The 24,396-nt window shown below is 41.5% G+C and overlaps 1 protein-coding gene across 3 annotated transcripts in view; it reads left to right on the top strand.

The window, feature by feature from the left end:
• Positions 1 to 24,396, top strand: part of SLC10A7 (solute carrier family 10 member 7) — a 195,353-nt gene that overhangs the window by 50,420 nt on the left and 120,537 nt on the right. For 2 of the 3 annotated variants that reach the window (XM_048846952.2, XM_048846951.2), the window contains exon 5: positions 14,596 to 14,634. In XM_048846952.2, the coding sequence (XP_048702909.1) occupies positions 14,596 to 14,634 (39 nt within the window). Of the gene's footprint in view, positions 1 to 14,595; positions 14,635 to 14,967; positions 15,019 to 24,396 lie in introns of all 3 variants that reach the window. The other variant, XM_048846950.2, reaches the window with a different exon arrangement.

Here is a 24,396-nt window from a genome sequence, read left to right as displayed (position 1 = left end):
TCCTTCTGAGAATACCTTCTGAGGTAATTTTTTAAAAAGAGAAAGTCACAAATATAAAATGTTTGACCAGAATAAAGCCTCCGGTTATCAGAGTAACTTATACACCATTATTCAGCTGGGCCTTTTTATTAAATCATCATTTAGCCGTCCATTTGTTTTGGTGCTACAGTTATTGCCTGGCCTACTCAGCTAATAAGTCTTCAGTCACTAACAAAAATGAATCCCATAAGATTTGCAGATAGTTCTCATGCCTGGGTGTTTGGTGGCTGGTTTTATTCTTTCTATAATGACCATTTAATGATGTTACACAGGATTGGTTCACTCTGCTGCTAATTTTGCAGATTCTGGGGCCCCAACCCGATATTGAAATGTTCCTGTGGGGTGGATAGGAGAGGGGGTTCAGCTGTTTCCTGATGGCTGGGAATAGTGTGGAAATAATTTCAATCCTTTGGTGAAAAATACATATACCAGTTCTGGATACACATACACCAGTTCTGGATTTATTATTTCTTGGCTGCCGAACCTTTCCAAATCTGGCATGGCAGTGTTGTTTGAAATAGATTGTAGAGGAGAAGGCCATATGCTGAATCTTGGATCTTGCAGACAGGGGCCCAGTCAAACAGCTTTGCAGGAGGAAGCAGGTTTCACTGAAAAAGTCCTGCTGTTCCAGGCATAAATTCAATGTGTACATACGCAAGAAAAGTCTGTAAATACAATGTTAAGATTAAAGTTAATGCTCCTGGTAATTTAAATGTGCGGAAACAAGGAAATGGAAGAAGTTATGACTTTCATAATATTTCTGATTACTCGTTAAATACATACAGTGTGTTCAATACAAGAGAAGCAACATAGCTATGAGATTGTCCACCTTTCATCATTTCTTGTTTTTTGTGTGTGCTAACAGTGCACAATGTTTTTAATTTTTGCATTTAATTTATGTGACATTATTAAAGAAGGGAGGAAGAAAGAGAAACTGATTGTGCTGAGTAATGTTAGTATTTAAATGACCAATTAAGATTTTTGGGGCCCTGCCTCGCTGTGGTGAGTGGGCTGGGAATGTACATACAGGCATTGATAATTTCATAACAAATCCATATGTGTATACCGCTAGTTCTTATGCTACTGTCCATTGAAGGACGGAGCAGGAGGCAGTAAGTTAGAGCCTTTTTAGCTTCAGCAGAACTCTGGACTTCAGCAACTTGAGCTCCCAGTCTTCCTGCACCTCTTACTTTAGTATCAAACACATGACGGGGCTGTTCTTCTAAAGGTTTGTGTGAAGGGAAATCTCAACTGATGGTCCAGCTGATTTGCAGGGATGTCGAGGCCACATAAAAGGATAGGCATCACGTAGCTGCAGGTTGGTTAAGTTCCTGAACTTAACAGCTTCACAAATGCTGCTGTCCCTTGTCCACCAGCCTCTCTTCTGCTTCCACAGCCAACTCCACAGCTCTGTACAGTGTCTCCTCTCTGTGCAGGACTTGTGAGCACCACATGGCCTCCTGTGTATTTTTAAGCTCTTCGGGCACTCATACACGAATTAGTAGCTCCACAAAGGCATTTGCTATGGATAGAGCTACACCCCTGCAGAGTCTAGGGACACGGGAGAAGCTGCACGACAATGAGAAGAAGGATTTGTGAAAGAGGGAATGTGGGTAAGTAGGGCAACATCTTCTGTGAAGCTCTTGAACTTAAGAAGACAAATCCCCTATCATTTTCACCAAGGGAGCAGACATTCCAATGTGTAGCAGAGGGTTTTCTCCACCCCACGTCCCTGGTCAGTTACAGTGACGTATGTGGCACTGTTCAGGGAGATTTTTACTTTACTAATAAATAAATAAAGAATAAAGGCAAGACCTCTCTGGTATCTGTAGGAAAATGACCCTACTATAGAAGGCCACAATGCTACTAGACCCATATTCATGGAGTTCCTACATCCAGGCACCTGTCTAACATTGAGACCACATCAAATATAAATGATCCTTCATTGAAAAATGAGTGGAAATTGGGAGAGCACTGTATACATCATCACAAGATTGTAAGGTGTACTTAATTGAATGTTTATTGTTCACTTATTTTCTGATTTCACTATCTGGGGAAAAACCTTACCAGTTTGCACACCTTTCTGGACTGATTTCAGTCTCCATTTCCAATCACCACTGAAATCTGAAGTCCCACAAAGACACTTCAGATCCAGCTGGAAACACTCAAGCAGCTCACAAGTAGAAAACTGTAGCCATTTGCTGACTAAAGAAGAGGAAGGTACCTCTTTCAATATTGCCAAAGATGTTGGTGAAGTTGAAGGAGACTTTGAAAGAAGCAGCAGGAAAACTAAACAAATGTCTTCATGCCAGTTTTTAACAGAATATTTTATTGCTACGAGTATCATTGTTACCAAGGGCAGTGATTATTACATGGAACTATCAGTGTGGGAATCTGGACTGGTGGAAAGAATGGTTTCTACACAAAGACCTTGGACCCAACTATGTGGTTAGCAATAATACATAATTCGGTAAAACCCTCCGTTTTAGCACAAAGCCTGTGGCTGGAATAGCACAGACTTATATGTAGTTGATGACAGTCTCTTCCAATGCAGAACAAATCTTCAGCATACAGAGCTTCATGTTCTGTGATTAATGACAAGATGTTTCAGAGGACAGCATATTCTGGGTGGCATTCCCATCTTGCAGTGCAAATAAACATGATACAATTGTTACATTTGTATTTTATACTGCATTTTTTAGTATTTTCATAAAACGGATAGTTTTTGAACATTTTTGTAATCAAGAAACTCTGTCACAGAATTCAGTGCATGTCTGCTACAGAAATCCAGGGTTGCATGGTCCTGGGTCTAAATATGTAAAGTAATAACTCCTGTGACAGTTTTAGTTGGTGAGAGGAGGAGGCTACAGTATGTGTGTGTTTAGGGAAAAACCTTGTAATACCATTCTTTTACCAAAAGTGGGCAGTAATATAATATTTTTGTCAGTTTTGAAACAATACGTCTCTTTCCCTAATTTTGGGGGGCTTCATATAAGATTAGTCTTCATCAAAGCTTGCCTTATTGTGACGAAGTACTTTTGCAAGAATTACCAGTAAGAAATTATACACCTGGGGCCAAATGCTGCCTTAAGGTCCATATGTACGGCTCCCATTAAATTGAATGTGAATTGTATCTGCATCTTCAAGGCAGAATCTGGCCTCTGTTCATTTAAAAAAAAAATGATGTTGAAATGTGAAAAAGCATTTGCTTTGCCTTTGAGGGGTACTTGTTCATCTGGAGGATTTGTTGAGCAGTTAGCACCATCCTTTTTTTTATTTTTGCCATTTTGTAACAGGGTTTTTATATGCATTTTAACAATAATTTAAGAGTCCCTGTATGCATAGAAAGGAATCTGAATATATGTGCCTTTTTTAAAGCAGCATCAAAACTGGGTTATTCCATCAGTGCAATAGAATGACGGGGAGCTGTAGTTGGAACAATATGTAAAAATACAGCTTGTAAAAGATTTCCTTTATTAACTGTCATCATCCACAGAATATATGTTCAAATAAACGTTGTGTAATAACTAAATTTGAGATTAATAGGTCCCTTAAGAAACAGCGAAGTCATTCAGGATAGTCAGTGAAAAATAGGCTGTAAGACTGTAACATGCACATATTGTCCTGCTTACATGCTCTCTCTGGTGTCATTCCCATTTATCAATGTCAGCAGGCTCTGTTCTCATTAAAACACTCTTGCACAAAAGCAACTTAATTTTTTTAAGAGGAGAGGACACCTGATTCAATTTAGCACCTACAACCTGGAACTCAAACATACATTTTTTTCTGTCTAAATTCGGATGAATAGTTATGAACAGCAACAAATAGATTAAACATATCAAGTATATTTATATTCTTTTTGCAGTAAGAGACCTGTAGCTAACAGCTTTCTACAATATTGTATCATTTTATTGGTGGAAACAGTGTTGAGTTAAGCTATGGTAACCATAAAGATCATAGATTCAAGATAATTTTATTTTTAAACATGGGGTAAGTTAAAGGGATATTGCCAGCCCATTCAAACCAGTCTTGATGCCCTGTTTATCATCTTCCACTGCCATGTCCTTGCCTTTTTTGCATGTTGCTCCATATGTGTAGATAAAATTCCCTTCCTGAGCTGGGCTCCCAACCCTCTATGCTCACTTCACTTAAATCTCTCCTTAAAAGTCTCTTCTACTGCAAAGCCTGTAAGAAATGGGTCAACAACATCCACTGTATTAATACAGAAGTAAAGTTTGCACCACCATACAATGTGCTCCAGCCCCTGCTGAGTAACCACATAATATTACTGCTGGAACCCTTCCCTTTACCAACTGTTCTGTTACCTCCTTCATTGTGTCATGTCTTCAATTAGGGAGCGGGGACCGTATTTTGCTCTTTGTACTGTAAGGCCCATAGTGCCCACTTGTAATTGTTAGGGCTGAATCCCAATTGATTATGGGCCACTTGGGCCTTTGAATTTCATTATTCTGCATCTGCAGAATTTGCTGTGGAATGTACCTCGTGCTGCAGAATTGTGCTCTAAAAATCAAAGTTCTTACCTTAAAAAAAAAAAAAAAAAAATCCTCCTAGCCCTTTTAATGGCAAAGCAGCTTTTTAAAAATCCAACAGAGTATAAATCTATGCAGTGTTGTTTTCCATTAATCTACAAGGATAAAGCAATAGCACTAATAAAGCTGTGAACACCCATCTCCTATGGGATATGAATTCTGAAACCTAAGGATGGCAATTTAATGTCAACATGTTAAACTATTTCATTCCTGATCTTTGTGATCACAACTAAGAAGCATTTGAAGCAGAGAGTGAATACGTTGTACCTCTATGATGTGTCTAATAAACTAAGCTTTATTTGCACCATCCATCTAAGCCCTGGTCTACACTAGGACTTTAGGTCGAATTTAGCAGCGTTAAATCGATGTAAACCTGCACCCGTCCACACAATGAAGCCCTTTATTTTGACTTAAAGGGCTCTTAAAATCGATTTCCTTACTCCACCCCTGACAAGTGGATTAGCGCTTAAATCGACGTTGCCGGCTCGAATTTGGGGTACTGTGGACACAATTCGATGGTATTGGCCTCTGGGAGCTATCCCAGAGTGCTCCATTATGACCGCTCTGGACAGCACTCTCAACTCAGATGCACTGGCCAGGTAGACAGGAAAAGAACCGCGAACTTTTGAATCTCATTTCCTGTTTGGCCAGCGTGGCAAGCTGCAGGTGACCATGCAGAGCTCATCAGCACAGGTGACCATGATGGAGTCCCAGAATCGCAAAAGAGCTCCAGCATGGACCGAACGGGAGGTACGGGATCTGATCGCTGTTTGGGGAGAGGAATCCGTGCTATCAGAACTCCGTTTCAGTTTTCGAAATGCCAAAATCTTTCTGAAAATCTCCCAGGGCATGAAGGACAGAGGCCATAACAGGGACCCGAAGCAGTGCTGCGTGAAACTGAAGGAGCTGAGGCAAGCCTACCAGAAAACCAGAGAGGCGAACAGCCGCTCTGAGTCAGAGCCCCAAACATGCCGCTTCTATGATGAGCTGCATGCCATTTTAGGGGGTTCAGCCACCACTACCCCAGCCGTGTTGTTTGACTCCTTCAATGGAGATGGAGGCAATACGGAAGCAGGTTTTGGGGACGAAGAAGATGATAGCTCACAGCAAGCAAGCGGAGAAACCGGTTTTCCCGACAGCCAGGAACTGTTTCTCACCCTAGACCTGGAGCCAGTACCCCCCGAACCCACCCAAGGCTGCCTCCTGGACCCAGCAGGCGGAGAAGGGACCTCTGGTGAGTGTACCTTTTAAAATACTATACATGGTTTAAAAGCAAGCATGTGAAAGGATTACTTTGCCCTGGCATTTGCGGTTCTCCTAGATGTAGTCCTAAAGCCTTTGCAAAAGGTTTCTGGGGAGGGCAGCCTTATTGCGTCCTTCATGGTAGGACACTTTACCACTCCAGGCCAGTAACACATACTCGGGAATCATTGTAGAACAAAGCATTGCAGTGTATGTTTGCTGGCATTCAAACAACATCCGTTCTTTATCTCTCTGTGTTATCCTCAGGAGAGTGAGATATAATTCATGGTCACCTGGTTGAAATAGAGTGCTTTTCTTCAGGGGACACTCAGAGGAGCCCATTCCTGCTGGGCTGTTTGCCTGTGGCTGAACAGAAATGTTCCCCACTATTAGCCACAGGGAGGAGGGAAGGTTGAGGGGGTAGTCACGCGGTGGGAGGAGGCAAAATGCGACCTTGTAACGAAAGCACATGTGCTATGTATGTAATGTTAACAGCAAGGTTTACCCTGAAAGAGTGTAGCCACTGTTTTATAAAATGTGTCTTTTTAAATACCGCTGTCCCTTTTTTTTTCTCCACCAGCTGCATGTGTTTCAATGATCACAGGATCTTCTCCTTCCCAGAGGCTAGTGAAGCTTAGAAAGAAAAAAAAACGCACTCGCGATGAAATGTTCTCCGAGCTCATGCTGTCCTCCCACACTGACAGAGCACAGACGAATGCGTGGAGGCAAATAATGTCAGAGTGCAGGAAAGCACAAAATGACCGGGAGGAGAGGTGGAGGGCTGAAGAGAGTAAGTGGCGGGCTGAAGACAGGGCTGAAGCTCAAAGGTGGCGGCAGCGTGATGAGAGGAGGCAGGATTCAATGCTGAGGCTGCTGCAGGACCAAACCAGTACGCTCCAGTGTATGGTTGAGCTGCAGCAAAGGCAGCTGGAGCACAGACTGCCACTGCAGCCCCTCTGTAACCAACCGCCCTCCTCCCCAAGTTCCATAGCCTCCACACCCAGACGCCCAAGAACGCGGTGGGGGGGCCTCCGGCCAACCAGCCACTCCCCCACAGAGGATTGCCCAAAAAAAAGAAGGCTGTCATTCAATAAATTTTAAAGTTGTAAACTTTTGAAGTGCTGTGCTTAAAGTGCTGTGTGGCATTTTCCTTCCCTCCTCCACCACCCCTCCTGGGCTACCTCGGTAGTCATCCCCCTATTTGTGTGATGAATGAATAAAGAATGCATGAATGTGAAGCAACAATGACTTTATTGCCTCTGCAAGCGGTGATTGAAGGGAGGAGGGGCGGGTGGTTAGCTTACAGGGAAGTAGAGTGAACCAAGGGGCGGGGGGGTTCATCAAGGAGAAACAAACAGAACTTTCACACCGTAGCCTGGCCAGTCATGAAACTGGTTTTCAAAGCTTCTCTGATGCGTACCGCTCCCTCCTGTGCTCTTCTAACCGCCCTGGTGTCTGGCTGCGCGTAACCAGCAGCCAGGCGATTTGCCTCAACCTCCCACCCCGCCATAAACGTCTCCCCCTTACTCTCACAGATATTGTGGAGCACACAGCAAGCAGTAATAACAGTGGGAATATTGGTTTCGCTGAGGTCTAAGCGAGTCAGTAAACTGCGCCAGCGCGCCTTTAAACGTCCAAATGCACATTCTACCACCATTCTGCACTTGCTCAGCCTGTAGTTGAACAGCTCCTGACTACTGTCCAGGCTGCCTGTGTACGGCTTCATGAGCCATGGCATTAAGGGGTAGGCTGGGTCCCCAAGGATACATATAGGCATTTCAACATCCCCAACAGTTATTTTCTGGTCTGGGAATAAAGTCCCTTCCTGCAGCTTTTGAAACAGACCAGAGTTCCTGAAGATGCGAGCATCATGCACCTTTCCCGGCCATCCCACGTTGATGTTGGTGAAACATCCCTTGTGATCCACCAGAGCTTGCAGCACTATCGAAAAGTACCCCTTGCGGTTTATGTACTCGGCGGCTTGGTGCTCCGGTGCCAAGATAGGGATATGGGTTCCGTCTATGGCCCCACCACAGTTAGGGAATCCCATTGCAGCAAAGCCATCCACTATGACCTGCACATTTCCCAGGGTCACTACCCTTGATATCAGGAGATCTTTGATTGCGTGGGCTACTTGCATCACAGCAGCCCCCACAGTAGATTTGCCCACTCCAAATTGATTCCCAACTGACCGGTAGCTGTCTGGCGTTGCAAGCTTCCACAGGGCTATCGCCACTCGCTTCTCAACTGTGAGGGCTGCTCTCATCTTGGTATTCATGCGCCTCAGGGCAGGGGAAAGCAAGTCACAAAGTTCCATGAAAGTGCCCTCACGCATGCGAAAGTTTCGCAGCCACTGGGAATCGTCCCAGACCTGCAACACTATGCGGTCCCACCAGTCTGTGCTTGTTTCCCGAGCCCAGAATTGGCGTTCCACAGCATGAACCTGCCCCATTAGCACCATGATGCATGCATTGTCAGGGCCCATGCTTTCAGAGAAATCTGTGTCCATGTCCTGATCACTCACGTGACCGCGCTGACGTCGCCTCCTCGCCCGGTATCGGTTTGCCAGGTTCTGGTGCTGCATATACTGCTGGATAATGCGTGTGGTGTTTAATGTGCTCCTAATTGCCAAAGTGAGCTGAGCGGCCTCCATGCTTGCCTTGGTATGGCATCTGCACAGAAAAAAGGCGCGGAACGATTGTCTGCCGTTGCTCTGATGGAGGGAGGGGCGACTGACGACACGGCTTACAGGGTTGGCTTCAGGGAGCTAAAATCAACAAAGGGTGTGCCTGTACATCAAGGAGTATTTCAGGCAGGACTGCACGGAGGGTTCCAATAAGAAATGGTGCACCTAAGTTATCGTTCTTATTGGAACAAGGAGGTTAGCCTGGCCTCTGATTGATACATGGCTAGATTTACCTCGCTGCACCTTCTCTGTGAGTGACTGCAGTGTGACCTAGAGGAATGAGTCCCCTAGACAGGGGAGGAGGCAAATGAGTACAAAACAAATCTGGTCTATTTCTTGTTTTGACCCACTCCATCTATCTTTTACATCTTTGGCTGGCAGCAGACGGTGCAGAAGGACTGCATGCCATCCACATCTCATGGCTGCTCGGCAGAAGATGGTACAGTACGACTGCTAGCAATCCTCATCTCTTGCCTGCCTGGCAGAAGATGGTACAGTACGACTGCTAGCAGTCCGTATCGCCTGCCCGCTCACCATAAGATGGTTCAATAGGACTGACTGCAGGACTAAAGAGAATGACCTGGTCAAGTCACTCCAAATTTAGTCCCTGCGCCCATGTCTGCCCAGGCGCTCCCAGCCGACGTGGCCAGGAGCACCTCGGACACGACGAGGACGACTACCAGTCCTATTGCACCGTCTGCTGCCAGAAGGCAATGGGTTGCTGCTACTGTGCAGCAAAGCCGTACCGCGTCTGCCAGCACCCAGGAGACATAGGGTGACGGTTACCTGAGCGGGCTCCATGCTTGCCGTGGTATGGCGTTTGCACAGGTAACTCAGGAAAAAAGGCGCGAAACGATTGTCTGCCCTTGCTGTCACGGAGGGAGGGAGGGAACGGGGGCCTGACGATACGTACCCAGAACCACCCGCGACAATGTTTTAGCCCCATCAGAGTGCTCCATTGTGACTGCTCTGGACAGCACTCTCAGATGCCCGATTGTTTGCCGTTGCTCTGACACCGGGAGGGGCGACTGAGGACACGGCTTACAGGGTTGGCTTCAGGGAGCTAAAATCAACAAAGGGGGTGTCTTTACGTCTAGGAGTATTTCAGGCAGGACTTCACGGAGGGTTCCAATAAGAAATGGTGCACCTAAGTTATCGTTCTTATTGGAACAAGAAGGTTAGCCTGGCCTCTGATTGATACATGGCTAGATTTACCTCGCTGCACCTTCTCTGTGAGTGACTGCAGTGTGACCTAGAAGAATGAGTCCCCTAGACAGGGGAGGGGGGGAAGCAAATGAGTACAAAACAAATCTGGTCTATTTCTTGTTTTGATCCACTCCATCTATCTTTTACATCTTTGGCTGGCAGCAGACGGTGCAGAAGGACTGCATGCCATCCACATCTCATGGCTGCTCGGCAGAAGATGGTACAGTACGACTGCTACCAGTCCGTATCGCCTGCCCGCTCACCATAAGACGGTTCAATAGGACTGACTGCAGGACTAAAGAGAATGACCTGGTCAAGTCACTCCAAATTTAGTCCCTGCGCCCATGTCTGCCCAGACGCTCCCAGCCGACGTGGCCAGGAGCACCTTGGACATGACGATGACTGCTACCAGTCGTACTGTACCGTCTGCTGCCACAAGGCAAGGGGTTGCTGCTACTGTGTAGCAATGCCGTACCGCGTCTGCCAGCACCCAGGAGACATAGGGTGACGGTTACCTGAGCGGGCTCCATGCTTGCCGTGGTTTGGCGTCTGCACAGGTAACTCAGGAAAAAAGGCGCGAAACGATTGTCTGCCCTTGCTTTCACGGAGGGAGGGAGGGATCGGTGGGCCTGACGATATGTACCCAGAACCACCCACGACAATGTTTTAGCCCCATCAGGCATTGGGATCTCAACCCAGAATTCCAATGGGCAGCGGAGACTGCGGGAACTGTGGGATAGCTACCCACAGTGCAACGCTCCGGAAGTCGACTCTAGCCTTGGTACTGTGGAAGCGCTCCGCCGAGTTAATGCACTTAGAGCATTTTCTGTGGGGACACACACACTCGAATATATAAAACTGATTTCTAAAAAACCAACTTCTATAAATTCGACCTTATTCCGTAGTGTAGACATACCCTCAGTATTCTAAAAAAATTTTCAGACAATGAATTAATTTTGACAACACATTTGTGAGGGTATTTCTCTCTTACAGAAGGAGAAATTGAGGCACAAAATGGTTAATTTCACAGGGTCATGCAGGAAGTGTTTGGCAGAGCCAAGAATAAACATAGATCTTCAGACTGCTGCTAGGCCATGCTTCTTTATTTCCTGAATACTTCCATTCATTAGAAGTAGTTGTTTCAGACAAATTTTATTTGAATTTGCAGTCAGTTGATATTCCATAAAGATTTCCTTATTTTAAACAAACACAAATGCTTTATTTAGTATATAGTTTCAGCATTTTTTGTGTTACTATGTCACTAGGTGGTCAGTAGATGGTTTGTAAACTATCAGGCTACTGGGTTTTAGTATATAACTACATTTATAAACGTTTAAAACAATAGATTGAATTATACTTATTTACTTAATTTTTGTATCACACTGAGCTAAGACATTTTCATTCTGTATCTGATTCTGCAAACTCTCATTCACATGGGTAGTCCTTACTCAGGTATGTAGTTGCAGAGTTTGCAGGGTTGTACCCATTAATTTCTGCTTTACATTTTTTCCACCAGAACTGTAATGTATAGTTTAAACACAAAATTGAAAATAGCAAATCTTTATGCTTTTTTAAAAAATTATTTATCAATGTGGGGGTTGCTGCAGAATTGATCTTAATAGAATGAGTCCCTGTTGAAATACTTTGTTGCACACCCACTCTACTATCCTTGAATAGGAAAAACATGTCATCACCATTTTGATCACTGAAGAAATGATCATGTCAGTTTGTAAATACTTTGTATCGGTCAGGACCTTGTAGGTGCAGTCTATTACATGTTTATGTAATAAATTCCTGGTCAAAGTGGTTACCATAGACAAGTGTATATTAACTTACATCCAGGAATGCTGCACTTGCCCAGCATCCATTGCAAGTCAATGGGAGTAGAATGCTTATGCCCTTAGGTGAATTTGAAAAGATCACCCTTAATCAAGTCAGTATCAAAACATTTCCAATGTAGGGAGATGCTGCCAAAATTTTAGCAAGGGACTTCCTCAAAAATTTTCCTTCCCTTGGTGATACAGCCTTTAAAACAAAACAGAACAAACATGGATTTCATACTCTTCTCCTCTGATGCCAAATCCTTCAGTCCTTCCTCTCCTTACCATATTTTCTCCTCCCTATCTCTTCACGGAGACTCCTCAGGGGGCTTGCCAGCCTGGCAGGTGTTCCACTTGCCATTGCAGGTGCTATTATGAGGGTATACTGCTGGAAGAAATGGTTGCAGGCCCGTCATGCTGTGGCCATTGTCTGTGCGGTGGCTGGTTGGATGGGGAGCAAATCTCCTTCTGTGATTTGTTGGGAAGTCAGTTGTGGAGTGGTCCCTTTTTGGTTCTTGGGGTAGCTGTCTTTTCCCCTGCTGGTATGAGTAGTCAGTTCAGGGGGCTTGGTCAGGATGGGAAGCAGGTTTTCCTTGAGTGGCGATGGAGGTTTTGGGATGGAAATAATGCTCCAAGATTCCCTCCTAGAACCAGTTCTTCAAGCTCTGGGACAAGCAGGGCACGTGCTTGAGGACATAAAAGGGCAGCAGGACTCTCACTCAATACAGCAATAAGTTGTCCCCAGCTCCTGTCATCTCATGCGTTGTGGGAGTGCCCAACAGGAGCGTTCAGGGATTCCTAGTGGGTGAAGCCAGAGGGGTGTTTCTCCTGCACCACCTACTGTTGCATAGCAGGCTCACCTGCAAGGTAGCAGTTGCCCAGGTGAGTAGAGGCTGGCTCAGTTCTAGCCACAGAGCATCCTGCAATGGAGTGGGCGTTAGCATTTTGGGCTGAGCAGTTTTTTGGTCCATGATCCCACCATTGAGGGCTGGGCCAGCCTGTGGATTCCAGGGAGAGTTCATAAAATAATTTTTTGAAATATACACATTTTATGTGAAGTGAGATGGTTACATTTCAGTGTATATGGTGGAAAGTGTGTGCGGGGGGAGACCTTTATTTTTCTCCTCAGCCTTCTGGTGCAGAAGCAGAGCCCAGCGGTTTCTTCCTTTCATATCTAGCCAGCAGTTTGTTTTGAAGGCTATTTTTTGCAAGAAAAGGGGTTAGAAGTTTGCTTTTTGTTTTTAAAAAAAGAGAGAAAGAAAAGAAAATTAGTGAAAGCTGAGATTTTCCTTCATAGGTTCAGAGGCTGAACGTATTAAAAGAGGGCTCCATGGTCAACTACATACAGTCAGAGAGAGGCATGATTCTAAGAAATACTGAAAGGATTTGATAAAGTGTAGTTCTTAATATAGTGATGGGAATTAGAGGGGTTATAAGCAAAAGATATCTACAGTATGTAGTCAGTGGTTATGATGTGTGTGTATGCGCACATGTATTCATTGTACATGTCATCTATATCTCTTCATATGAAAATATCAATCTCAAAGTTTCAAAACTCAAAGGTTAAAAAGCATGATTTAATTCATACTTCTTGAAGAATTAGTAGCAAGCAGTGCTCATTCTTGCTTTCACTATGATGTCTGGCAGGAAAAGCCATTTGGACTTATGCCTCCTTTTTATGCTCAAAAGAGGAATGCTGATGAGGAAGAGGTGTTAAAATATGGTGCCATAGTTTACAACTGTCAACTATAATGTTTTATTTAGCTGTATCTATTCAGATGCTCCCTCCGCAATATGCAGTGCCATATGCCATTGTCCCTGTTAGTAAGCAAGTAAGCAAAGGTTTCCCAGGCTGCACTTGTTTTTGTGTTTGGGCCACCAAGGAGCTACGGTCCAGTGCCATCTTTTATTGATAGGGCCGGCAGAGGAGGAATCTAATGAAATTATCAAAGCTTTGAATTAATTATGAACTTGAATAAGAAAGCTGAGCTCTCTAGAGCCAGAGATCTCATTACCCATTCATTCTTATTGCATCCTCTTATGGAGCAGAAGGCAGGTTCAGCAACAGCTTTTAGCCTGGATTTGGACTTTATTCAAACTTGCTAAAGTCGCTAGCGTCCACTTGTTATGGCTGAAAAAGTCCGTGTTGATTAATTTGACTCTGCTCTAGAATCTTCATGTAATGGTAGGTTCTCACTCTCTCCTTCCCTTATAACTTGTCTCATGGCTTTTCATCATCGGACTGAGTTTCTTTCCATTCCTGGTAATTGTGGAAGCTATTCATAATTTAAGTTTTAACTTCATGGAATTTAGTGATTTAAGGTTCAGAGCTAAAACTGCCATTTTATGTTTCCTGGATATTTAGGTAAGCAAAAAGGCTTCTACAGACATTACCAGTTGTTTAAAAAGACTGTTAAATTGTAGGTAATGCTTGGACATTTTGGCCTAAGAGTTAACTGTATTATTCTGTTTTTACTACATTATTTCTATTTGCAATTTATTGGTCATTTTGTAGAAACTTCTGAGCCTGTTAATACGTGATTGTTCATAACTTCTTAGGTTACTTGCCCAATTAAGATACTGTGCTGAAAAATTAGTAAGAGGGCTATTAAAAATAACTATGTCTGTTTTAGTCCAACACAAATTAGAACTCTCTTTCTCTCCTGGGCCCCTTAACAGTTTTGGGTTTCTTTTTAAATGACTTGGTCAGTCATGTAAAATTCTTGTCAGTGATTTAGAGTAAACTCAGTGAGACTGAGATTCTGTCTCGTACTTTTGGTATCCATTATAAGTTTGTAAGATATAAAATACAGCGGCAATCTTGCTTTATACAACCCATTATTTATGAGTATATAAGCTGGAATTCATCTGTCCTCATAAGCTACAGGACACTGGAAATTTTTATAAGCAATGACTAACTTTGCTTAATCAGGTGTGTGTGTATTTGGAGGTTATGAAGGCTTGCTGGGAGGGGAAATAGCATTCTGTTCTTCACTAGGGCTATTTTTACTGTGAGTGATATTTTCTTTTTTTTCTCTCTTTCTCTCTCTAGGCAGCTGCTATATTTAACTCAGCCTTTGGAAGTTTTTTGGTAAGTAATGCAATGGTTACACCTACTGCTATAACGTTGTTGTTTTTTATCTTATGGTTGGTGCTGGCTAGTCATTGAGTTAGGCTGGTAAATAACTGAATAATTTTAGTATTTCTTTCACCCCTTCTTTAAGTAGAAATACTGCTATTTCTTTTCACTGAATCAGAGTCTCAAGAAAATTAGTGAATGAATAATCTTTGATCAATGTAAATAAATGTTTAAAGTACATCTTAATTTTCTCTTACCTATTATTGGGCAGATGTTTCAGAGATGGGTGTCAATACATTGATTTTTCTAAGGAAGTTTATTAGATAATCATTATTTTCTATCAAGGGGCCATGGACTTTGAAAAGAAAACATGACCTGGCTAATCGAAAGGAGATGGTAATTTACTCAGTGACATGTCATTAGTTTAGCATATTTTACTGTCAGCGAAGCCTCTCTTTTCTGTGTCCCTGAGGATCAGTCTGAAGTAGCTAGAAACAAGGAAACGAACAAGCTGTTGCTTTAAAAAAGCCGAAGTGATATTTGTGGGCATATTAGTCTGTAAAATTTCAGCAAACTAACTGAAAAGAAGGCCAAACAAATTTGTTTTTCTAATAAATAAATGTATTTATGAAGAAAGAAAAAATATTTTGTATTGATGTATTGTTTAGAGACATTGGATTATTTTATTACAATATGATATAAACTGATGAGACTGATTACTTGAGTGGTATAGTTAATCATGGATTTTACTTTACTTAGGTTTTTTCCTAAAATATGTAAATGCTTAAAAGTGGATGTTTTCAGTTCCAGTCTTGCTTACCCAAATAGAGAATTAATCTGATGTGTGATTTGAATGAAAGGCAAAACTATTAATGTAAAATATGTAGGTGAAATTGGAACTACAGACATGAAATTGTTCATTAAGCATGTAAAAAGATTTTTAGAATAGTGTATGTGTGTAAATATATAAACCATATGTATATAAAAACACACTGCAAAGAGTGTGATAGTAATACTGAGATTTGCAATTGTGTACCATGTTTCTATAGTTCGATGTGTTTTAGAGTTACACAATATGTACGTATTGTGTATGTTTATATGTAGTGTATACGTGCACACAAGTAAAATCTAAAAATGTCAACATGGAAATGTTTCTTCCCTTTTATGGGTTAGTGGGGCTCTAGTAATGTTGCTCTTAAAAAAAAATCATCTCTGCACCAGGTTTTGGAATCTTTTTGTCAAATTACCTTTTAAATCAGGGGTGGCCAACTTGAGCCTGAGAAGGAGCCAGAATTTACCAATATACATTGCCATAGAGCCACAGTAATACATCAGCAGCCCCCCATCAGCAGCCCTGCCAATCAGCGTTTCCCCCCCTTCCTCCGCACACCTCCCGATCAGCTGTTTCATGGCATGCAAGAGGCTCTTTGTGGGGGAGGAGTGAGGGCATGGCAGGCTCAGGGGAGAGGGCGGGAAGGGGCAGAGTGGGGGCAGGGCTGTGGCAGAGCCAGGGGTTGAGGAGTTAGCACCCTGCGGCACATTGGAAAGTTGGTGCCTGTAGGTCCAGCCCAAAAGTCGGTGCCTATACAAGGAGCCGCATATTAACTTCTGAAGAGCCGCATGTGGCTCCAGAGCCACAGGTTGGCCACCCCTGTTTTAAATAGTCACACTTTTCTTTCTTTGGTCTAATAAGAGAAAATGGTCAGCAAGGCCTAAATTCTCTGCAGTTCCCATCCCCACTTCAGTGAGAACTTTGAGTTCACAGAGAGCCCAATTCAGGGCTCATTTAAGCCATTTGTAGCCTATTGACATCATTCGGAGTTTGATTGAACCCTATGTGTCACCCATAATATAATGTGTTATCAGACTAATTTAACATTTTAAAAGAATATTATTTAGAATTTCTAGACTCAAATTTGAAATACGTTTTAAACAAATCTTGGTTAAAGAAGCTAGACCAAATTCTGACCTCATATAAATTCGTATTACCTCATTGATACAAATGTATTAGTTTTGAATTTAGTTCTAGGAATTTCTAATATTGTTTTTGAATTTCCCTAAATGTGTGATTACCTAAATTTCACACTTGTGTGCAATACTGGAGAGATGTGGTGAACATTCTGCTTTTATAAATCCATAGAAGAGGAAATCAGATTATTAAAAAAAATTGTTGTAAAATTAACTAAAGACAAACTATGGTACCAAACAATTTTTAAAATAAAATGTATTGTAAAAATAGCCCCTCAAAAGTAAATTAAATCAGAGGTTATTAATGAGCCATTTGAAATTTTATTTCATTATACCGTAACTGTTTGAAAATGTGATTCTATGGGGGAGTATGTGCATGATATATAGTCACATATAAGCCGTGTATATAATATAACTGCATTGGTTGTGATCTTGTAAACACTTATGAACATATTTCATTTTAAGTAGGTGAGTAGTCCCATTAAAGTGAGGATTTTTGCAGAAGTGGGGCCATGTGTAGCTGGATTCCAATCTCACACCATTTTATACTGGTGTATATCTATTCCCTTCAGGGGAGTTGCTCCTGATTTATTCCCGTGTGAGATCAGAATCTGGTCCATAATATGTATGCTTTCTACTAACTTTTAGGATGAGATTTTTCAAAAATCCATAATTAGGCATGTAAATAAGTAATCTAATTATAAAAAGTCAATGGAAGCTACTGAATGGTCATCAACTTTGAAAATCAAATGACTTGGTGCCTAAGTATGGACTTTGGGCACCTAGAATTATGCTTCTGTTTTGAAAATCTTGACCTCAAAATGCCTCTAAAGTGCAAATATGAAACTGATATATAAACAGATATCTAAAGCTATGCATCAGACAGTGTGTTTGCTATATATACATACCGATGAAGTGAGCTGTAGCTCACGAAAGCTTATGCTCAAATAAATTGGTTAGTCTCTAAGGTGCCACAAGTACTCCTTTTCTTTCTATATACAGTGATTTATTTACAGACCTACAATACTATAAGGCATATTGGTATAATGTTTGTTAAAGGTGAAGCTGGGAGATCTGGAAGAGCTGAATTAAGGGAAGAATTTGGCTCACTGTGGCTCTAATCCTGCAGTTTGTAGCACATAGGCAGATTGCTGCGTCCACATATAGCTCTGGCAAAGTGAGTGGGACTCTGTGTGGCGGAGCAGTGTGCCCGCATGCTCTGCACCTTGTGGACTCAGGGCCTATGCACATTCGGCTAAATATAGGCTGCTTATGGAAGAATCCAAATTTTGAAAGATTAATTGTAATATTCTTGGGTATGCTATTTGGACTACTAACTCCTCTAAGAGGATTGTGCATGGACTTTGGGAAGTTTTTCTCCTAAATAAACTGTTTGTGGTGAAAAGTATTGATTTGTAGGAAAGGTCTCAACTTAATGACGTTAGAATGATATTAAAATGTGATCTGACTGGGGGGGAGGGGTGTGTGTGTGTGTGTGTGACAGAGGGCATGGAGTGAGTAGGTTAGCCTGCACCCTGACCAGGAGAAGCTGATTGTGGGTAATGGACTCAATTGGGCCATCCGCACAGGGCTGATAGGAGGCACAGGAGGGGAAGTGCAAGAGAGGAACAGGGCTAGCTGGGGCTAGTCACAGAGAAGGCTCAGAGTAGGGAGACCTCTGTTCCCCATAGGTCCTGCTGAGAGGACCTAAACCTTGGCAAGCACTGTAAATAGGGGGAAGCAAGATGGACTATGGTGATATTGGTGAAATAAAGCTTCACTGAGAGTACACCTGGAGGACTCTGCAGTTTCTGCAGGGAAGAAGATGGGGGTGGAGCAGGGTCCCTGTTACAGGGGGAATTAACTAGTGTCTGGTATTCATATAATAGAATTTGAAAGGCTATTTTGGTGGGTTATCGTGTTCTTAGGTCATGTGTTGTGATACTTTTGGGGAGGAAAGTTTAAAAAACCGTGCCCCAAACCAACTTCCTTCATCCCTCCCATCTCCCCACACAAAAAAATTCCTGTAGATTTACATGCAGCCGGATGTGCAAAATGATACTGTACATATTCATAGCTAGTTTAATAATGTCCCAGGTCTAATTAAAACAGTGTTTTAAAGAACTAATTGTTACAGAAAACTGTTTTTTATGTAGCTAGACTGGTAATAACTAATGATAGATGAATTCAATTTACATAAATTTCAGACCATGAGAATATTTTAGAATCATGCCACAGAGGATTGCTTTAAGTTAGGAAGTTAATATCGTTATCTCCTCCTCTCATTTTAACAGTTTGGTTTGCAATAATTGTGGAGCATAATAAGTGATTCAAGTTCCCCCCCTTGATGGGGTTTTAATAAAATCTGATATCCAACCACTCTGTATTACTAAAATGCAATCAGAGTGGTTGCTACTATAGAGCATGCAAATGTACTGCAATAGCAGTGCCATTGAGTTCAACAGCATTGCTGGCTACTGCTCCAACATCTAAAAGGAAAAGGCACTTTTTTACTAAAGAAGTTGGTGATTTACAGTAGAAATAGTATAGAAGTTCAAACATCTTTCTATCTAGGTTCTTATACTGAGCCCGTCCCCATGGTAACTAAGCACCTCTGTTTCATTTCTGATGATTGTCATGTTAGAAAAGAATGAATAGTTTTTAAATGCTAAAACCAGACCACCATATGTGGTGATCTGCTTTTCTAGTATTTTAAAACTTAACTGAATTATTCTAGGTTAACCTAAAGAATTCAGTTTAAATCTGGATGAAATAAATAATATGTGTAGATTTGTCTGACTGGATTTGTTCACCTAGTCATTTATTTGCAGTTGTGCCTACTGGAATATTCCAATAAATGGCAAGGCTGTATACCCAATCTGATAACTCTGACCGAGAGTTGTTAGAAGAGTGACTGAGCAAATTTGTGTGAACATAATTAATCTCTCTGGGTTAGCTTTTGCACCAGTACATGAAGAAGCTTGGTAGATTTGGAACTTGTAATGTGACTGCTAATAACTGACTTGGGAATTAATACCATGGGGAATTGTATTCTATTTTATGTTCCTGCAGTATTCTACCCTCCTGCCATACAGGTGATTTATTCAGATTTGTTTATCTGGGAAGCATCATCAGAGGACAGTCACCTTCCTTCTTGGCTTTAAAATTGTTTCCAGAAACTGGGCCAGCTAGATCCTTGTGCACATGCAATTTCCTTGACTTCATTGAAGATGCACTTGTTCAGATGAGAACTGAATTTGGTTTTCTTTTGTTTTTCCAGTCACAATGTAATGCCATATGTGTGAGGAAGGGAGAGATTGGTTTCATACAATTCTCTGCATTGCTAGGCTAGAAACCAGGTTGGTTAGTCACTTCCTTCTTCCTCTTCAACTCCCTTCCTCTTGAACCAGTGGGCTGGAAATCTGTAGAGGGTAGTATTGTTCAGCACTTGAAGTGAGGGACTGCCTTGCGTCACTCAATGGAGATCCTTTCCAGTCAATTTGGAATTAATTATGATAGGCTTCAAAGGACCAGTCATCTATTTTCTTGGATCAAAATTGTGGCTAAATCCTGAGGTCTGTGGCGGTAGGAGACATAAAATTAGGAATATACGGGAAACTGGAACCTTCAGATCCCTGAGTAAACGAGCAAAATGGCAGCCTAAAAATGAAACTCTTAGTTGAAACTCCTATGACTCTGTCTTGAACTAGCCTTTACTGGACTATTTCTATATTGCAGTTTATGGGAAAATGAGGGTATGTGTCCTGGATGAAGTGTGTCTAGGTGAGGAATAGCCCCTACTTGGTGCTCCATCAGTTGAAAAATCTCCCTCACATAGATCAAGCATACGTTATGCTTATCTTTGTAGAACCTTTATGGGTACAAGGCCCAGGACTTAACCTTTTTTGTTTAAGAGGACAGAATTTGTTCTTATTGCTTGAAAACTCCATAATACCCATGTCATTTTATTTTTAGGGCAGCAACTTAGCTGGTCAAATCAAGGCCACTATTTTTTATAATTATGTTTTAAATTTAGATTTTAATAGAACTGTATGTAAAAGTTTAGCTTCTCACAAACAGAAGAAGCTTTGTTAGTTAATAAAAATGTATGGAATTCTTATCTACTCAGTTTTAGCAGGCATAATGCTTTACACACCCTGACAGGACTTGTGCAGCAAATAAATGCATTAGTCATAGTGTCCATTTTTCTTGCAAATTTGTGACATAGATTTAATTATGGGAATGACCAGCAACTTACAAATCAAATTTTGGTAGGCTGAACCAACTTTTTTTTATTTTAATAATGATGGATTTTTTTTTTAGCAATGATTTCATTACTATTTAAAGAAATCCAGCAGTGTCGAACTAACCAATTGACTGAATTAGTTTACTTTATTATGTTTGAGCAGATGGTGGGTGTATTTTCTTTTCTTTTAATTTGTTTTTTACATTTTAAAATGTTGTCCGGAAAACTGAAAAATACTTGTATGTATACTTTTTTCCCCTTATTGTAACTTCATGCAGTGTAAAAAGGGGAACAAAAGTCTTCTGGGACTTGCTTTTTTGCTAGCTGCTTGCAAGAAGAACTTGCCAGGAAGCCTGTTCACTACAGGTGCTGAATTCTAGATTAAAACTTGTTAATTTCCAAGTATAGCTGCTGCAGCTGCTTTATGGTGTGCCACTGCATTCTCAGAAGTCGGCTCTTTTTTCTCTGTGAAGCAGCACAACGGTGCCACTGGACTGTGTTCTGAATTTGATTCCTGCAGCTCACAGAACCCTCAGGAAGCTCTTCCTGTTAATCAGCCACTTGGGAAGCCTTCTCAACCTCAGAAGGTGGGATTTTTTTTTTTTCATTAGGGAGAGGAGGCCAGGTCTCTGCAGTAGAGAATCCTTTCACCACATATTATATACAAGGTACACAAGGCTTAGATGCCAGGGAAATTAAATCTGCTTGGGAGCCATTTACAGTTGTCTCACTGTAACTTTTCTATGTCCTAGGAATAGTGTTCAATCCTCCTTTATAATGATTGCTTTTGTTTGATTTTTGCTGGCTTGAGCTAGAAGCACGATATAATGTGGACATCATCCAGTACTTTGAAATTCTCAGATTAAAAGTATTGTATGTGTGCAGAGTATTAGTACTATTTTATTATGTATTTTTACTTGCAACTAACCCTGCACTTGCATTAGTGGAAGAAGGTAAAATGGGCATCAGTTATAAAACAGACATAAAAATGAAAACTGGATGCTCACATTGCTGCAATAGGCTGTGAATGGTGCTAATTCAGGTACCCCAGGGAGATGGGAGAAGGAGGAGGAGCAGCCATCACAGACTGAGGAAAAGTGGGTGGGCATCTCTGATTCCAGTTCTAGTTGCATGTTGGGGTGTTGTACTGTGCCCAACACTCTCACTGAGTAATAATGACATATTTAGAGCTGTACAATTGTACTGCTGATCTTCCAAAAGAAAAACTAATTGAGAAAAGAGTGGTTCTGGCAACTACTGTTTTATAAGTCCAACTTCTATTCCCTGTATTCTTTTTGTAAGTATAGCAAATAGCAAGAGGAACATCACTCGATAAATGAAACCATTAACAATAAATCACAGAACTGGAAGGGACCTCGAGAGGTCATCTAGTCCAGTCCTCTGCACTCAAGGCAGGACTAAGTATTATCAAGACCATCCCTGACAGGTCTTCGTCCAACTTGCTCTGAAAAATCCCCAATACGGAGATTCATAAATAACCTTGGTTTATTAAAAAACAAATCAACAAACCACTAACAAACATCTGTGTCTGATTTTTTTTTTTTTTAATTTTTTTTTACAGCTTGACAGAATTAGTGGATCAAGAGAATTTGGGTGATGTATATTTGGGTTTTAATCAAGCATTGATAAGGTATCTTATTAAACCTTACACTCAAAATTACTTCCATTTGGCTTGGATAGGAACATGTCACATGCAGTAAAAACAGGCTGCAGGGCCATAATCGCGTTTTGGGGAAGTTTTTGGCAGCCTATTTCAGGGAGTAATGTTAGGTCTAGTTGTATTCGATGTCTCTAATGATTCAGAATAGGGAGTAAAACTGCATATTAATTAAATTTGCAGATGATGCTAAATTGGGAGGAGTTGCAAACAGCAGTGAGGCCTGAGAAATAATATAAAGAGGCCAACAGGGGGTTAGATACAAGGACCAAAACCAGCCAAGTGAGATTTAATTTGGAAAAATAGTCTGATATATTTTTGGAGAAAAAATAAACTAAAACATATTGTGAGGGAGAAACCTGCAAAGCCAGTAATGCTGAAAGAGATTTAGCAGGCATAATGGCAGACAGCAAATTAGATGTGGATTTATAATATGACACAGCCAAAACACAAACAATCATTTTTTTTGCTGGATATGTAGAAGCATCATATTCCATATCAGAATGGAAATAGTTCCTGTCTGTAGAGCTCTGGTGCAATAACAGCTGAAATACTGTGTTAATTTTTTAGCACCTTATTACTGGAAAGATATTGACAAATAGCTCAAAGAAAAGCAATGAAAATGGTTGGGAGGGGCTGGAAGGATCAGTTTGAGGACAGATGAAAGGTGCTATTTTTGTTTAGTTGGCTTAATGATGAGTATGTGGGAGACAAAATGGCCTGCAAATATTTGAGTGGAACGACGATGGGGAGGATTTATATAGGCTGGTTCACAGGGTTCCCTTTTAACTAGAAGTAAGGAAATGGAATTAAGAAAAGGGATATTTAGACTGAATATCAGGAAAAGCTTCTGGGTATTTAGTTGCATTAGACTGTGCCATAGAATAGTTTCCCATGGGAAACTGTGGAATACTCCACACACAGGACTTTTAAAACAAGATTGAACAAAATACTAGAGAAGGACTGCAGAGACAAGCCAGTATTGTCATGGAGATGAACTACATGTCCAAAAAGGTCTTTTCTGTCTCTGATTCTGATCATCTCTGTCAATGCAATCAAGGACAGAGTAACTTCCAGGGACAATTTGTGAATCAGGCACTCTGTGGCCAAGAAGAGGATTGCTCTCTAGGCAACAATGGCTGATATAAGACGATCTTCCGAAGAAATAAAAACCTCTCCACACCTCTTAATTTTCTGTCGCTTGTAATAATGCTATCATTCTGCCTGTCATTCCAGTCACTTGACCTTCAGATCATCTGGCTCTTTTTCTTCTCTTGCTTCCCACATCCAGCTTGCACTCAGATGCTGCCATTCTAAAACATTTCCAGGATCTGTCTATTTCTTTCTATTCTTACAGCTAAAATTACTATTCAGTCCCTCATGTTTTCCCACTTGACTAGTGTAACTTCCTCTTTCTGGTTTCCCTGCCACCCATGTCTCCCCCTCCAGTCTGTGCAAAAACTTATTTTTAAAATATTTTAGAGATTCCTGCCTATTGATCTGACCACATCACAAATTTTGTCACCCTTCCACTGAATCAAGTTCAGGTTTCTTGTGTCTTCTGTCAAGGCCTTGCAGGACTCGGCCCCTCCCTGTTTTACCTTTTTTTGCCTCTTGTCACGTCACTCCGGCCCCACTGTCACCACTCTTCCAGCCTGGACTGCCTGGCATCCATATCATTCTACAAGTGTCTGTGTTTTTTTCCACTATGCCCTTCCTGAGCTGGTTCACAAGGTTACCTCTCTCTCTCTCTCTGCATTTGAGTCCTTCTTGAAGACCCACTTTTCCCATACTACTTACAAAAAACTAATTGGATAATTGTGAGTACAAAGAGAGTTTACATTTCATTTGTCATCTGAATCTTCTTACTGTCTAACATTTT

This window comes from Caretta caretta, chromosome 4 (assembly GCF_965140235.1).
Source record: "Caretta caretta isolate rCarCar2 chromosome 4, rCarCar1.hap1, whole genome shotgun sequence".
Classification (NCBI taxonomy): domain Eukaryota; kingdom Metazoa; phylum Chordata; order Testudines; family Cheloniidae; genus Caretta; species Caretta caretta.
Note: the sequence above shows the minus strand (reverse complement) of the source record. Positions and strands in the feature narration are given on the sequence as shown.